The following is a 17,328-nucleotide window of genomic DNA, read 5'->3' as shown; positions in this document are numbered from 1 at the left end:
ACCATCTTCTGGTCTAGTGGTCTAGCTGCATCATACCAAAAGACGTTAAAAGATAGTACTTGTTCTTACAATTAAGGGTATTAAACAAGGGCTGGTAGGCTCAGAGCCAGTATACTGTCAGAGTAGGGTATCCTTGTTAAAACTGCAGCATGGTATCTCAGACAAGCACTATGAATCCAGCATAGGTCCGACTAGCAAACACAGACACAGACGTTATGTAAGTGCAATAATCTTGAAAGCTACCTTTAAACCCATTTCACCTCTTGAAGTAAACTTTTGGACAGAAAACAAACCAGGTGAGCTACAGTCATGTGTCCGTTTGGTCAATGGGATTATGGTTTACAGAGTTATGCCCCTTGACTGGCATCTGCACTTGTACACTGTCTTTCATCGGGATAACAGCAACACTTTCAAGTCACTCTTGAAATACAGTGCTTAATGAAAATGTTAAAATTGGTTGCAAAAATCTGTTTGAATGGGTTGAATATAAGGTGCACCAGTATGCAACGCCAAGCCTATCCCGTTTGCCAACCTAGAACCAAACCTGTCAAACGCTCCAAGACAATACCAACCTATTGTCTATTGGCAAATTACTTCACTTTCCACTGCTTTTAATATTTTACTCCTCCAATACGTTAACAGTTTAGATTCATTTATCATCGAAAACTTCTCACGGAACGTGTTCAAGAAGCCGTATTTAAGAGCACGAGCAAATGTTATCCTGTAGAGGACTTGTGAAATATTGTAAGGGCAAGTTGTCAGTTAGGACAAAGGAGTGGGGTGGTCCAGTCATCTAAGGCGCCATAATTCGCTGAGCAAAGGTTTATTTCTTTGGCATCCCAGAAACATACGATTGTGGGTTTGAATCGACCTGATTATGTGTCTCCAGGTTTATCAGCACCTTACCCAGATCGTGGGTTTCACCAAAGTGGTAGACGTCTGAGACCTGCATCACTTCCGGCTTTTCTCTCACATTAACCAGGCACGCCGTGATATGACTGGAATACTGTTAAAAGCGGCGTTAAACCCAACTTACTCACTCACTTACTCATTATTTACAACTTACCAACTTTACTCGTGAAGAGTGTTAAGTATGTGTTAAAAAGCATTGGAAAATAACATCGTCGGATCACGTGCATGCGGACATTATTCATCGTATTCAAAAACACAAATAATTGTCCTCCCCTGATATAACATCTAACGGCTTGTATTGTGTAAAAATATAAAAATGTTATAGATTTGAATACACCACACACCCAACCACCCACCAAAACCCCACTCCACCCCACCCAGAGTAATATCAGCCCAGGCCCTTATTGAAGTTGTATATTTCACTAATTGTGTATTGTGTTGGCTTAACTTAGATATATCCTATGATTGTGTTTGTTTGTTTGTTTGTTGTTTAACGCCGCACTCAGCAATATTTCATGCAGCTATATGACGGCGGTCTGGAAATAATCGAGTCTGGACCATCAATCAAGTGATTGATATCATGAGCATCGATCCACGCAATTGGGATCGATGACATTCATCAACCAAGTCAGCGAGCCTGACCACCCGATCCCGTTAGTCGCCTTTTACGACAAGCATAGTCGCCTTTTACGGCAAGCATGGGTTGCTGTAGACCTATTCTACCCCGGATCTTCACGGGTCATATATCCTATGAAAAACTTAATAAACTGATCCAGAGAACATGGCTCCTGCTCCTATTATTACATATAGAATGGAATGGATGCTGCTGCTCCTGATGATGATGTTGGAGATTTAACGAACGCTTCCAGATGAGCCGATTTCGCACTAGGATGGAATGGAAATATAATACACTGGATAATCAAGAAAGATATATCGATAGATATTTGTTTATTTGTTTGTAATGTAGTGACGTCACACGGTTTCACAAAAACTTGGCCATACCCCATACCCATAGCTACCTTTTATACAGAATTAAATTGATAAATTAGGATTTGCTCTATGTTCAGAACCCTTTTCATGCTCAACAATCTGGCTATCCTCAAATGTCGAACAAATACTTAGATATCAATTTCTACAAAAATAGAGGGCAGTCGTATGTTTTAGTCCTCAAGCACTATATTACAAATACCTTCGAACCAAACCTAACTTTGAAAATTTCTTCATCTTTCCAAAAGTATTTATTACCCTATCCTAAAATTAAGAACGTCTAACCATAATCTTACAATAGAAATATTGTAATTTGAGCCCATGTACCACCGATGGTAGTTGTTCCTAAGAATAAACAGAATCCAGAATCCAACCCAGCTAGTCGCAGGAGGTGCCCGGTGCCCGGTGGAGTTTCCGGATTAGAACTGGTCCGACAGCTGGCAACCCATGCTCGTTAGAGTCGACTAATGGATCAGGTGTCAGGCTCGCTGACGGCGTGCATACGTACTCATATCAGTCACTTGATTGTGTGTTCCAGAATCGATTATTTACAGACCACTGTCATATAGATGGAATTACAAGTGCGGCGTTATACAACATACACATGCCCTATATATTATTTATCGTTTTGCCGGTCGCGTGGGAGAGAAATTATGTGCTATGTTAGTGATAAGTGAGTGAGTGAGTTTGGTTTTACGCCGCTTTTAACAATATTCCAGCAATATCACGGCCGTGGACACCAGAAATGGGCTTCACACATTGTACCCATGTCGTGAATCGAACCCAGGTCTTCGGCGTGACGAGCGAACGCTTCACCACTAGGCTACCCGACCGCCCCGTTAGTGATAAGAGAAATGGAGCTGGTGATCTCGTCTGCGAATTGATACGATGCTGTATATATTTGTTGCTTGTTTGTTTTTTAACGCCGCACTCAGCAGTATGCTAGCTTTATGACGGCGGTCTGTAATTAATCGAGTCTGGACCAGACAAGCCAGTGATTGACATCATGTGCATCGATCCACGCGATTGGGATACGATGTGAGATTCAATGAAGTCAGTGAGCCTGACCACCCGATCCCATTATTCGCCTCTTACGACAAGCAAGGGTTGCTGAAGATCAATTCTAACCCGGAATCTTCTCGGGACGATGCTGTATATAAGATTGATATTACATTCACCATGGAAATATAATACATTGGGAAATCGAGAACAGGTTGTTTTGCAAATTGACTCTATATGCAGAGACGTCTTTGTTAAACTGTTTTTTTAATGACAAGGATCAGTGATACCTGGAAGAATATGCTGGGATAGGCTGTATAATTCCACCGGTTCGCGATGACTGGCAAAATCAGCCTGGGATGACCACTGAAAATCGTTTGTAAAGTCAATGTCGTCGCTTTGCAATGTCTTTCACATTGATTCATATCCTGTAGTTCAAACTAAACTTCTGCAATATAAGCCGTTACGCAATGTGTCTGATAGATCCGGGTTTCTGTGAATTATCCCAACAAACAATCTTCCCGGGTATATAAGGCGTAATTCCCCGCCTTCAGCACTCTTAGTGTAGAGCTAAAGGTACACTGGTTTCAAGTTTTACCATGGCTCCTCTGCTGGTTATTGTTGTTCTTCAAATTGTATTTCACGGTAAGTCCATTCTTCCGATTCCATTATGTTTTAGAAATGTAATATATTCCACATTTTTCGTGAGTTTTGAATGTTTCTATAATTTTTAAAAACTTTCTTTTCTAGTTATTCCTGTATTCTGTTCTCATTATTAATGTATAACTCTCGGTTCCAGCTCGGTTTTTGTCAGATATTTGTTTGAATGCTTTGTATAACATCTAGAACATTTTAATCACAAAACATAAATCATTCTCCTTCACTTAAACATGTAAACATGCTATAATGTACAACCAAACCATTCGCTTATGACGAATGAACACGCACAATCAGTTCGTTTCATGATGCTCGTTGTCCACATTCCTTAAAACCGACTTAAATTTGATCGTGTCTATTTTACCATCGTCCATTCCTACAACACTTTGTAAAATGTTACCTGTGGCTGCCTGATTTTGTGTAAACATATTGGTTCAATGTAGACTGGGGTAAGAAATGAATTTGCATCCACATGACCCCTAACATGTTTGAAATGTAAATTTAAGCCGAAAGATAAGATGTCTATAATATACCCATCAGCACTTGTTTCTAATGCAAATTTTTGGGGTTAATTTTAAAGGTTTTAAATAAAAATAAATAAAATAAAACACTGTGGAAGTATTCTTTGAGTGCTGACTGAGCGTCAAGACAGTTCATTTAAAAAAAATATATAATATCGCTAACTTAAGATATTTTCATTTGAAAATCAAACATGATACAGTCAGCTGACAGGTATAGTGTCTTGTGTTCATCCGTTAATCAACATGATTAAAATGTTAGGCAGAATTTAACATGAACATTTTATTTTGTTCTGAACTCGGGTACCCGGGTCGGGTGGGTACTGAGTAGTACCCGGGTACCCACAGGACTACCCGGACCCGTGGTTAGTCACGTGATACATTGTCTAATGACTGAAACTATCTGGAACTCTATGGTTACACTACAAGTCATTAATGTTCGCTTTTCTTTCTGACTATGCACCCATTCCTTCTGACTTTTCATATGGTTGAATTAACATATAACTTAATTCAACTTCAGTGTATGCATGACCAGATTGTTTAATACATGTATCTTAACACGTTTTGCCAGGGCTATGCTAAAAAATATCCCATTCGGACATTTTGAGACATCTCCTGAGACCTAGAGTGGGTATCCGGGTAGGGTAGGGTAAGAGGGGGGCGGGTACCCGGGTAGTAAATTTGGACTCGTCCCAGCTCTACCAAGAAGACGACAATCGTGTTCATTGTTTAGTTTGTTGCTGGCGGCTATAGAGTAAGGCGGATACGGTGGGTAACAGGTAGCGACGCTTTGTCACCGGATAGCCAGATCCGGCTGACTGTAGGCCATGTGCCTTACTGTGTCTCATCACTGCAGCAATATATGCATGTTCATACCTGCCGGACAACCGGAAAATCCGGAAAGGCTGTCACAGGTCACGGAGTAATTACAAGAATCGCACAAGGATATAACTTATAAGTCAGGGCCGTGGCCATTTACTACTGGCTCAGCCCAGTTATGATCCGGTTGCGTCGTTTGCAATGTAAGGGAGACAACTCTCTGTGTGTATTACACTGTGTGCTTCAAGAAGCGTGTTGTGTCGTTTGTACAAAAGAGGATGTTAAATAAACACTAAGATTAGATACTATCACAGCCCCTCACGAAAGTGTCCTGTTCTACTACCGCTTAACAAACGTAAGAAAGAAATATGTGACAGCGCGTGTTGGAACAGTAGGAGTTCCGCTTGCAAAGAGATAGTTTTTGTTTGAGACAGAATATTGTTTTCTGCCGCTTGACATGCAGCGTTCCTTTCTCGGGAATGGGGAGACAAACAGTTTTGGGCTGATCCACAAGAAGAAGATATTAATGAAACTGACTTTCATTGAAACATTATTTTGGGGGTTTATACCTGGGTCAAAGTTATCTTTTTGAGAATTTTCTGTAACTTCATTTAGAAAAAATAAATTCACAGTATGGTATATGACGATAGTGTGAATGCTTTGGGATACTGTGAATGTATTATAATTGTGTATGCGTATTGTGTTAACGTAAATGTATAACGGCAGTGAATGAATGCTTTTGAAGTCAATGTATGGGGGTAATGTGAGTATGATAATTTGAATGTATAATGATATTGTAAAGGTGATAATTTGAATGTATAATGATATTTTAAAGGTGATAATTTGAATGTATAATGATATTGTAAAGGCGATAATGTGAATGTATAATGATATTGTAAACGGGATAATGTGAATGTATAATGATATTGTAAAGGCGATAATGTGAATGTATAATGATATTGTAAAGGCGATAATGTGAATGTATAATGATATTGTAAAGGTGATAATTTGAATGTATAATGATCTTGTAAAGGCGATAATTTGAATGTATAATGATATTGTAAAGGCGATAATGTGAATGTATAATGATATTGTAAACGGGATAATGTGAATGTATAATGATATTGTAAACGCGATAATGTGAATGTATCATGATATTGTAAACGGGATAATGTGAATGTATAATGATATTGTAAACGGGATAATGTGAATGTATAATGATATTGTAAACGCGATAATGTGAATGTATAATGATATTGTAAACGGGATAATGTGAATGTATAATGATATTGTAAACGGGATAATGTGAATGTATAATGATATTGTAAACGCGATAATGTGAATGTATCATGATATTGTAAACGGGATAATGTGAATGTATAATGATATTGTAAACGGGATAATGTGAATGTATAATGATATTGTAAACGGGATAATGTGAATGTATAATGATATTGTAAACGCGATAATGTGAATGTATCATGATATTGTAAACGCGATAATGTGAATGTATAATGATATTGTAAACGCGATAATGTGAATGTATAATGATATTGTAAACGCGATAATGTGAATGTAATCAATGTATAATGCTGGTGTGAATGAATGTTGATAAAGTCAATGCATGACGATAACCTGGATGTATGATAATGTGAATGTATGAAGATAATGTGAATGTATAAAGATAATGTGAATGCATAATGATAATGTATCTGTTTCCAAATACTGTGAATGTACGCACATGCAGTGAATGTTTGACGTAGTACGTTTGCTAGTGATGTGAATATAAGTAAGTATGAAGTGAAATGATAGCAATAATGGAAGTGGATGGCGATAATGTGAATGGAGGTCTCCCAGAACGCTTCGAATGCTTTGGTGGCGTTGTTGTTGGTGGTGGTGTTGATAGAGATGATGTTGATGATGCCGATGTTGATGGAAATTTATAATGGCTGTAAAAGACAAATTTGCTAATCCATTTTAATATGCTCCTTCAGGCATTAGCTCCCAGACAGTCTGTAGTGTCGAACATGACGCGGCATGTGTGGCGGCCGTGACGTCCCTCTACACCAACGCTTCAGCCTACTGGTTTGGGTCGGCGTATGCGACGTCCTGCCCCGCTGATTTGCAAGACACCCTGCTGTGTATGAACGCTAAACGCTCCCGCACGTCCCTCCTTACTCGACTGATGGGGGACGCCGCCACCGAAACCAGCGGTTTCTCATTCGTCGTCAACGTCACGTACTCCACATCGCCAGGTAAGCATCGCCAACGACGGTATTACTCATAGCACAAGAAAATGTTATTCTTAATCCCAGAAAGAATATGCTAGCTGTATCTAGTTACACTAGAAACCAGTTCGGAATACGTGTCACCGCTGTGTGGACGTTGGTCCTGATATCGACCATAGGGTTGTCTCGTCTAGACACGCTCACAGAGAGGCTGGTGTGATGTGAGTATAGTACTATCACTCTCAGAGATAAATTAAAACGTTCTATATGATAAGTGAGTGAGTGAGCTGGGTTTAACTCCGCTTTGAACAGTATTCCAGTTATATCACATCGTGTCAGCTTAATGTGGGAGGAAAGCCCGTAGTAATGCAGGTCTCAGACGTTTATTACTTTGGTAAAACCCACGGTATACAAAGCTGAGAAACAGGGCGAACCGGGATTCGAACCGACGATCATAGGTTTCTGGCGCGCCTAAGGGACGTAACTCACAGTGCACTGTCCCCTTATATATGATGATGTACATGGAACTAACGTCACTTTAAACAGTACTTTAGTAAATGTTTTAGTAAGTGACGCTGTTCGTAGACGTGTAGCTTTATTGGGAAACCAAGGACGGTGTGTATGGTGCTCTCAGACTAAGAGTTATAATCGGGCGAATCTAGTATCAGAATCTACTACCAGCGAATCCTGGCACAGTTCAGGGATGCTACTCTGCACAGTCAATTGGGACACGCCTTAGACAACCAGGCCACCAGTGCACAGTAATGGTAACAGACAGTTAATACAGGTACTAGAACATTATCTAACAAGTAAAAAAAGCGTGTCCAAGGTAACGATAGCATACATCAATTAATCGTTAAATTAATCGTGTGTATATTCTTTTCTGCAGGTACATACGAAGGCTGTGGAAGAAAGGTGACGATACCAATGACGACACAACGCACTTTCTCAATCGACCCTCTCGACGACAACATCTACGCCCCATTCGATCTGCGTGAGCAGCCGGAAGTGACATGGGTGGCAGATGAGAACGCCCTTTACACTGTTGTGCTGTATGACGCCGGTATTTTCTTCACGCATGCGTTGTACGTCAACGTCGCTGGTGGACGACTGCAGGGAGGGGAGGTATGTTACACCTTGATCAGAAACACCCATGGATGACGTCATAGGTCTAAATTAGGGCATGGATTTAGTACTCGGATGGGTGATCATGTGACCATTTGGGTCACGGATGTGCCACACTTTGGTGGTCTCAAATCATTGGTCGGTTGGTTGGTTGGTTGTTTTACGCCGCACTCAGCAATATTCCAGCTATATGACGGCGGTCTGTAAATAATCGAGTCTGGACCAGACAATACAGTGATTGATATCATGAGCATCGATCCACGCAATTGGGATCAATGACATGCTTCAACCAAGTCAGCGAACCCGACCACCCGATCCCGTTAGTCGCCTCTTACGACAAGCATAGTCGCCTTTTACAGCAAGCATGGACTGCTGAAGACCTATTCTACCCCGGATCTTTACGGGTCCAAACCATTGGACTAATAGGTAGACTGGTAGAGGAAAATGCCGAGTGGAATCGAGCGGGATGGTGGCCAGGTCTAAGGCGCCTCAATTTGTTGTGCATATAGTTCAGTCCCTTAGCCGTACCAGGATCCGAGAGGCACCCCGAATATGATGCTTGGTCTCTCGGTGGCATGCAAACGTTATATCCCCACCCAGTTACGTGTCAATTCACCGCCGTCATACAGCTAGAATATATTGCTGAGTGTGGCGTTAAACATGTGTGGTGAGGTGAAATGGGGTTAACGTCGCGCCCAAGACTATTGCAGTTATATAGCGACGTGCATGCACCTTTGTGTGTGTGTGTGTATGTGTTGCTGCTTGTACTGCTTGTATCCGGACTGATACCGATTTAATGCTTGCCAGCTGAGAAACCTACCGCAGTTTAAAAAGAATACCCCACTCAGACACAATATACTGACTCCGAGCCGACCATTCCTTGTTTTACCCCCTTTTTGCCAAGCACCAGGCAGGGTAACAACAAGTACAAATTTTCAACATCTTTTGGTATGACGCGGCAGGGGGTCGACCCCGCACCTTCCGCCCTTACGGAGGCGGTCGCGGCGTTCAACAACAAACAAACAACCGTTTCACATCCCGCGAAGATCCGGGTTAGAATTGGTCTTTAGAGACCCGTGCTTGAGGTGTGGCTGAAATAGTGTGTGTTTGCCAATATGGTTTAACTCTGCAGTCAGCATTATCCAAGCTCTTACCCATTGTTCTGTCGAGTCTGGACCACACAAACCAGTTGCTGTTACTATGGACAACCGACGTCGTATGGGTACACACTCATAAGCATTGCCTGTTAGAGTTTAATAATTCCCAGTGCATTAAAGTGCGTTAACTCAGCTAGACTTACTTGTGGCTCCGTTTCTAAGATTATGGGGATGTTGTGTTTAGGTGGTGTTTAGGCTGTGAGACGATAGCTCATGTCATGTGTTTAGACCTAAATGCGTTTAGATAGAGCATACCAAATGTTTAAGATTTAAACACATTCCTTATGATTTTTAGATCTAAACATGTCTTGTCTGTGTTTACATTCTAAACACACTTGTAACAGTGTACCAGGTATTTGCGATAAGGTGGGCGTGCCCCGCTCTACCGGTGGCGCCCGTCACAAACACATTCAAGGGCAAGTCAATGGTTCACCTCAACAAAACACGGGAACATGTAGTACACGTCAAAACAAGGACTTGCGTCTGACGTCATTAAATACACATGTACTCACTCTAGTTCCTTGAAAATCAGATTCACGTCAAACTTGAAATCATAATAATCTATTTTTCTCCCCAGACATTCAAGTCTTATTTTCCTACCCTGACAATCAAGTCTTATTTTACTCCCCAGACAATCAAGTCTTATTGTTCTCCCCAGACAATCAAGTCTTATTTTGCTTCCCAGACAATCAAGTCTTATTTTTCTCCCCAGACAGCCAAGTCTTATTTTTCTCCCCAGACAATCAAGTCTTATTTTGGCCCCGCGAGCCCCGTGGATCGTGTAAACCCCTACGTATGGATCGTCTTCGAACAACCGACGTCTCTAAACGCCACTGACGTCACGGCGTTCTACAACAACCAGACAACAGCTAATAAGGGAAGCATGTACCTGGACATGTTGGTGACCCGATTCAACCTTTCAGGTGAGAACAGAAGCAGGCGCATGTGCTTGACCTTCGTTCAGTAGTAGAGTTGCTATGCTTTGTATCAGCCTGTGGTTGCCTGGCCAAAATGGATTGTTGACATACTGTCGCGATAGATGTGAGGCTGTTTGTTGTTTGCCAAGGTCCGTTATAGTACAGCAGTATCACTGCGGCCTGTAGTAATTGAGTCTTGGCCAGGCAAATCAGGGACTGAAATACATGCAATGAACTTGGTTCAATGTTGTCCATGACACACAATCAGTCACCGAGTGAGTGAGTGAGTTTGGTTTTACGCCGCTTTTAGCAATATTCCAGCAATATCACGGCGGGGGACACCAGAAATGGGCTTCACACATTGTACCCATGTCGGGAATCGAACCCGGGTCTTCGGCGTGACGAGCGAACGCTTTAACCATTAGGCTACCCGACCGCCCCATCAGTCACCGAGCCTGACCATCCATCTATCATCATCGCATTTTGAGACAAGTAATGTTTTGATTGTTTGTTGTTTAACGCCGCACTCAACAATTTAGACGGTTGGGGGCCTGTTCTGAATCTGCAGTGATGTACCCGGAACATTGCTGACGGAGGTGTAACACAAACTACATCATCTTAACCTGGCTTCCACGGGAGATATCATTTCAATGAAATTGAATCAAATTGTTTTGAAGTCAATTGTTAAGTCAAATGACTTCAATTGGACCACTGATCTATCTTCCAACCAAGCTGGCTAGCTATAAGACACTGGTATAACTGTTTACAAAATGGAACTTGTGGAAGAAATATTTGATATCAAACGACAGTCGGGTGAGATTCTTTGTGTACTCGGGGGCATGGGTGGCCCAGTCGTCTAAGGCGCCGCGATTCGCTGTCCTGAGTTGCGTCCCTTGGGCACGCCAGAAACCTATGATTGTGGGTTCGAATCCCGGTCCGCCCCGATTATGTTTCTAGGTTTGTCAGCACCATACCCGTGCTCGTGGGTTTCACCGAAGTGGTAAACGTCTGAGACCTGCATCACTTCGCGCTTTCCTCCCACATTAAGCTGACACGCCGTGATATAACTGGAATACTGTTAAAAGCGGCCTTAAAACCCAACTCACACACTCAAAAGTGGAACAGTAGTATGCAACAAGTCAAAGACATCCAGCTGGGACATTGTGGCCCTAATGGTTTACTCCCTCCCAACATTACTGAGAACATTCAACAATGTATTCTTTCACTTGACGGGGCACGGGTGGCACAGTCCTCTCAGGCCCTGGAATACGTTGTGCAGAGTTGCGTCCCTTCGACACGACAGACACCCATGATTGTGGATTCGAATCCCGGTTCGACCCGATTATGTTTCTTGGTCTTCGAGCACTATACCCGTACCCGTAAATTCCACCAAAGTGGTAAACGTCTGAGACCTTTCGTCCCGCATTAACCTCACTCTCATTTCGTAAAGCGGCGTTAAACCACACTCAGTCACTCTTTCATTTCACTCATCCGACTTTAATATGTTGTTGTGTATATGTTCTGTACAGGTTCATACGGTTTCAACGTCGTCAAGGTAACCAATGACGAATATGCCGCTGTGCTTGTCCGTGGAATGAAGTTCCACAACAGATGTCCCCACTACTACGGGCAATGTGAGTTACTTGACCATTCCGCATGTGTGTCCCATGTTCAGGTGTTCTAGACCTATGAGGCGTCTGCCCGTAGAGCGGAAGGTCGGTTGTTCGATCCCCGGCCTCGTCATACCAAAAGGCGTTAAAAGATGATAACTGTTGTCGCACGCACGCACACACGTACGCACGCACGCAACCCCTGCTCCCGCACAAACACACATACGTGCATGTATACGTAGCTTTTTACGTTAATGCAATGATCGTGGACACGCCGTTAAACCCAATTTCACCTCACCTCACCTCCTAATGTGAAAAATAGCATGTATCGTGGGTCATAGTCCATGTTTTACTGTTGTAACATCAACAAAATGTAATGTACTGAACTGACTGACCTATTATAGCTGCCATATAGACTCCATTTCCTCTATTTGAAGGGCTGGGCGACTACATAGGGCAGCGAGGAGGCTTGCCGTCACTTACCTCCCCTTTCGACCTTAGTATATCAGTTGACGTCACATTCACCGCTTCCTCCATAACGTATGAAGCTTGCTGCACCGAAGAAAAAAATGGGTAGGTTCCTTTAATATCATAATACACCATAACATTATCTGGTGCTGTGCTACACACAGGGATAGACACGGCCACTTGGCCGTTAGTCCGAGACTAGTGGAAATCTAGACTAGTTGTGTTCTCCCTTAATCTAGTATTTGTTTACGTCACGGCTAATCCGAAATGAGCTGCTTGTTAGTAGTTGGATATGACCAGAATGTCTACCCATGGTTTCTCATATCCCCGTTATAACGTACTGCAGTGGACGCAAGGTCAAGGCTATGTTGACACCGTATATGATAATGATCTTACGGAATACATAGATGTAATCCGAACAATCGCTACATTTAAACTTGTTAAAGGATTGAAAGAGAATTAAAACTGTAGATATTAGCGATCCGTGGAAGAGAGTGTGTAGAGTGTGCCTGCTTTGTACTTTGGTGTGGCTCTACCATAGCTTTCATTATGAAAAGGTGTTTTTTTTTAAATATTCATAGTATGTGCATTCACTGTTTGAATGTATTAAACAACCTCTGCAACGTTGTAATCTCCCTTTCTCGTTTCCAGCCCGGTAAACGTGACTTTGGATTATAGAAACTCTGGCACACTCAAAACTGTGGAGACTCGAAACACCCCGAATATCAAGCTAGTTCCCACGGAGATACTTCAAGCACCTGCTAACACACTCAAAGGTAATGGACTGCCTCGGTGGTCTAGTGGTAGAGCGTCCGCCCGGAGAGCGGTAGGTCCGGGGTACGATACCCGGCCGCGTCATACCAAAAGACGTTAAAAGATGGTACTTTTTGTTACCCTGTCAAGCGCTCGGCATTAAGGGGTTAAAGCAAGGACTGGTCGGCTCGGAGTCAGTATACTGTGTCTGAGTGGGGTAGTCATGTTAAACTGCGGCATGGTATCTCAGTGAGCTACCACTATAAATCGGCATCAGTCCGGACTAGTACAAGCAGCCACACGCACACACACGTGCATGCACGTCTCTATATAAGTGCAATAATCTTGGACGCGTCGTTAAACCCAATTTATATAATGACCGGTGAAATATAACCCCCGAGCAGAAAGTATACACTTAAATATTAGATATGAACCAATAATCACAAACGTTATCAAAACGTTACTACCCTGAAAACAATCGCCGAAACACTGCAAACCCGATGTATCAAATGCATGACCATCGAATAATCATTTCTTGTTTGTTTCATTGTCAGCCACCATAAAAAATTGGTGTAATTTCTTTTGCAATACATGAAAAATTATAAGTTTATATCCCAAGGCGGATACCATAGATACCACGTGTACCTCAGACCAAGGGGATGGGGGTGGGGCTTGTGGTAAAAGCGTCTGCTCGACACGCCTAAGTTCGATTCCCTATATTGGTACATCAGCGGTGATATGGCATGAATATTGACTCTCTACATTAAAATGTACTAAATTATATTATAAAACTAGTCGGCGTACTGATTAAGCTATGTAGCTAAATATGTGCTGTAGTATAGGGTAAATCTTCCGGATTACCCGTTCGTCATCTTGAAGAAGCTTCACATGCTGAGTGTGTTGGCTTGGGAAGCAGCGTTTTGACCTTTTCTTGGTCATCCTCGATTATCCAGTGTATATATCTCAACCACCCGCTGTGTAGAGTTGCGTCCCTTAGTCGCTCAAGAATCCAATGATCGTGGGATCGAATCGCCCTGATTATGACTTGGTTTGTCAGCACCATGCAGATGCTCGTTGGTTTCACCACAGTGGTAAACGCCAAGTATCATCTGGGGATTTCGTCCCACATCAAGCTGACATAATGTCATACCTGTTCAAAGCGGCGTTAACCAAAACATGATATTTAGTTTTGACAATTTAAAAGATACAAAAGTATAAATCATCTCCGAGATGGACATTTCATTTAATCCGTCCATTCAAGATATGCCTAAGCATGTAGTTTTACAACTTTTTACACATGTAATTGTCTTGTTTCAGACAAACAGTACACGCTGATAATGTATGACCCTACCCCTGAACTCAACAAGACCAAACAGAACTCGTATGTTCATTGGATGATCGTCAACATCCGGGGTACTAACATCACTTCCGGTGACGAGGTGTATGACTGGCTTCTGCCCATGACGTCAACGTTGACCCAGCTCTACCTGTTTGCCTTGTTCGAGCAGACGACATCTGTAAACGTTTCCTCGGCTAAATCATATAGTCGAGACGGTTGTCACGAATTTGTTTCGAACAGGTGGGTTTTGTATGATATTTGTTAACAATGGGTGGCGCGTTGCGGTCAGAAATCATCTTTCATCCGTTCATACATCCATATATATCCCTTGGGCTACCTGACGTACAATAGGTCCCAAACAACTCACTGTTGGTCGTAGGTATCGAATAAATTGCACTGATCTCTGTAACTTGATTAATTGGGTATCACCACACCCCGTTGCCATGGATCCTTGCTGGTGCGACACGACGTTAATTAATAAATTCAACAAATATTCTCTTTGTTTTTGATAGCCACGACTGCCCTAACTTAAGTACACTCACAATATCCTAAAGTCCACTCATCGCCACTATTATTTTATTTATTTTTCATACTTAAATTGAACTATTTCTTTTCTTTGCCACAGGTGCGAATATCGGGCCGGAGATTTCATTCGTGCAAACCAACTCTCCCTCGTCGGTCTGCGGTATCTAAAGATTGTTCCCGGTACTTATCGGCAGTTTATATCGTATTCTGAGGCCAAATTGCAAAGCATGGACGATGCATGCAAAGGCACACGCGGGTACGCTAACCCATGTCCTACTTCCGGTTCAGAGAAAATGACATCGTCCGCCATCTTTGTTTCACTCTTGACAGCCGCAGTTGCATACATGTCAAAACGGAAGTGATCAACATTGTCATAGATCTACATGTGTAAGAAGAAAGATGCGCAAGCTCATTATATGATCACACTTGAAACTGAACTGAAAACTGGAAACCTATTGTTGTTGTTTTTGTCTCGATTACCAGCCTTCTTTGATTCGTCAACACCACACAGTTTAAAACCCAACTTCGTCCTTCAATTTTGTGAAATGTTTTGGGTTTTGTTTGTAAATAAAATATTTTATGTTTTTACATTCGGAGTCGTGTTCCACAACATTTCATAGTTAAGATACTCGCATCATACCGATTATACTAACATAGCCGTATGCCAGAGTTTCAGACAAGCTTGGTATTTGCGGAAGATACGCATAATAGATGACCGTAGCTGGACGGATTTTGACTTACTTTCGCAAAGTTAAAATAACTCAGTAGTATAACACTAACGTTTTGATTGGTAATTTAGAAGTTGGCGAGTAAATAATATAAAACGTTCAACTTAATGGATAACAGCTTCTGGTATATTGCAGTATGATGAGGAGCACATATAGCTGGTGTGATTTATGTGACAGCACACGAACAGATGCAAATTAGGGGTCGCCATCCGGGATTCGAACCCTCACTCTCCTAGTGAGGCACTTAATCGCCAGCACACAAAGTCCGCGATCTAACCCACTCAAACTTTGTCTTTGGATACTTTAAATGGAGGCAATCCAAAAGCTCCATGGTAGGTCTCATTATAACTATCAGCGAAAGTTTTGTACTTGTTTCATATACGAATAAAACAATTTATAGGTGAAGTATCGATACAACCTGGTCCTTAGAGTGTTCAGCACTTGTTCTTCCACTGCTGCCTTCGTGACATTGTTGGTCGGTAGATGCTGTTTTTCTTCAAAAGAGACTGTACCATTTCGCACACTCACTCTATGTCCGAGGCTAACTCTTGTCTGATGACTAGCTAGTCCGCCTATGAAGACGGCTACCAGTGGATCTCTGGGGGAGATTTGATGTCAGTCTCCGCAACTCCACCAACACACACCACTCACTATAATATATACTGAACGTCATCGCCGGGACCGTCGTCAGTGGGCAACACAGCACCAGCATTGACGCCACCAGCGTGGCAGAGAGAGAGAGAGAGAGAGAGAGAGAGAGAGAGAGAGAGAGAGAGAGAGTCTGGCGACGCCGTGGGGAACGTTATTCGGATGCTTGTGTTGTTGAGAGAGACTCGTGGGGTGGTCCGAGCATCATGGGGTGGGGCGGAATTTGTCTTGCACAGAGGGTCGGCCCTGTGGTCTTCAAGAACATCGGTCCAGGAAGAGGCAATGGTGTCACAGCGGCTCAGTCTTGAGACCACAAGCCATACCTCATTTGGCTCGTCGGTGCAACCACGAGTTTCAGCCTGATAACGCCCGTGCCCACACTGTGAGAGCAATACGAGACTTCCTCCAGCAGAATGGCAACAGAACCATGCAGAGGCCTGTCCTCAATCCCGATTTAAACCCCATTGAGCACCTGTTGGATGAGATTCAAGGCCGACAACTGCAGCTCAACTGCGTCAGGCGTTCCTCAGAGTGTGGGTTCAAGTGCCTATGGATTTCATCAATCGCCTCATCCGTTCCATGTATCGACGTTGCACGGCAGTCATCAATGCACATGGCGGACACACAAGATGCTGACTTATGATGCCCATTTCTCAGACACTAGTGTTGTGTTTCACTTTAAGAACATTTGACACTTTAATTTCAACCTTAATGATCAGTTTTGCCAAGTTTCATCTTTTTAATATGTCTCAAAGTATGTTTACAGTGTTTGGACAAATAAGGATTCTCATATATCTACCCATGGTGACGTTTCTTTTGCGGTTCAGTATATACTACTAACTCGCACAACCCGAGAAGATCCTGATTAGCGTTTGTCTTCAGCAAACGACTAACAGGATCGGGTGGTCAGGTTCTGTGACGTGGTTGATGCATGTCAA

The 17,328-nt window shown here is 42.5% G+C and overlaps 1 protein-coding gene across 2 annotated transcripts; it reads left to right on the top strand.

Annotated features, from left to right (window-relative positions):
- The first annotated feature begins 3,389 nt into the window (after positions 1-3,389).
- LOC124141092 (uncharacterized protein C56G2.4-like) lies at positions 3,390-15,602 on the top strand. 2 transcript variants are annotated; one of them, XM_046508990.2, is made up of 9 exons: positions 3,390-3,543; positions 6,887-7,147; positions 8,010-8,245; positions 10,142-10,325; positions 11,849-11,953; positions 12,367-12,502; positions 13,049-13,173; positions 14,468-14,729; positions 15,115-15,602. In XM_046508990.2, exons 1-9 carry the CDS (start codon positions 3,498-3,500, stop codon positions 15,374-15,376), a joined length of 1,617 nt encoding a protein of 538 aa, XP_046364946.2. In that variant the 5' UTR covers positions 3,390-3,497; the 3' UTR covers positions 15,377-15,602. The 2 variants fall into 2 exon arrangements, with proteins under 2 accessions (XP_046364946.2, XP_048242310.1); XM_048386353.1 differs by having other exon boundaries at positions 10,115-10,325.
- Positions 15,603-17,328: the final 1,726 nt, after the last annotated feature.

The sequence above is a fragment of the Haliotis rufescens genome, unplaced genomic scaffold (assembly GCF_023055435.1).
Source record: "Haliotis rufescens isolate VD_foot unplaced genomic scaffold, xgHalRufe1.0.p SCAF_6, whole genome shotgun sequence".
Classification (NCBI taxonomy): Eukaryota; Metazoa; Mollusca; class Gastropoda; order Lepetellida; family Haliotidae; genus Haliotis; species Haliotis rufescens.
This window is presented reverse-complemented; position numbering and strand designations above follow the sequence as displayed.

What these genes read in the sequence shown, in the direction of transcription:
- LOC124141092 (XM_048386353.1), top strand. Translation starts at nt 3,498, where the DNA reads ATGGCTCCTCTGCTGGTTATTGTTGTTCTTCAAATTGTATTTCACG. An exon ending in GACGACTGCAGGGAGGGGAG is followed by an intron (nt 8,246 to 10,114) that starts GTATGTTACACC and finishes TTTTCTCCCCAG; the next exon opens with ACAGCCAAGTCTTATTTTTC. An exon ending in TGCACCGAAGAAAAAAATGG is followed by an intron (nt 12,503 to 13,048) that starts GTAGGTTCCTTT and finishes TCTCGTTTCCAG; the next exon opens with CCCGGTAAACGTGACTTTGG.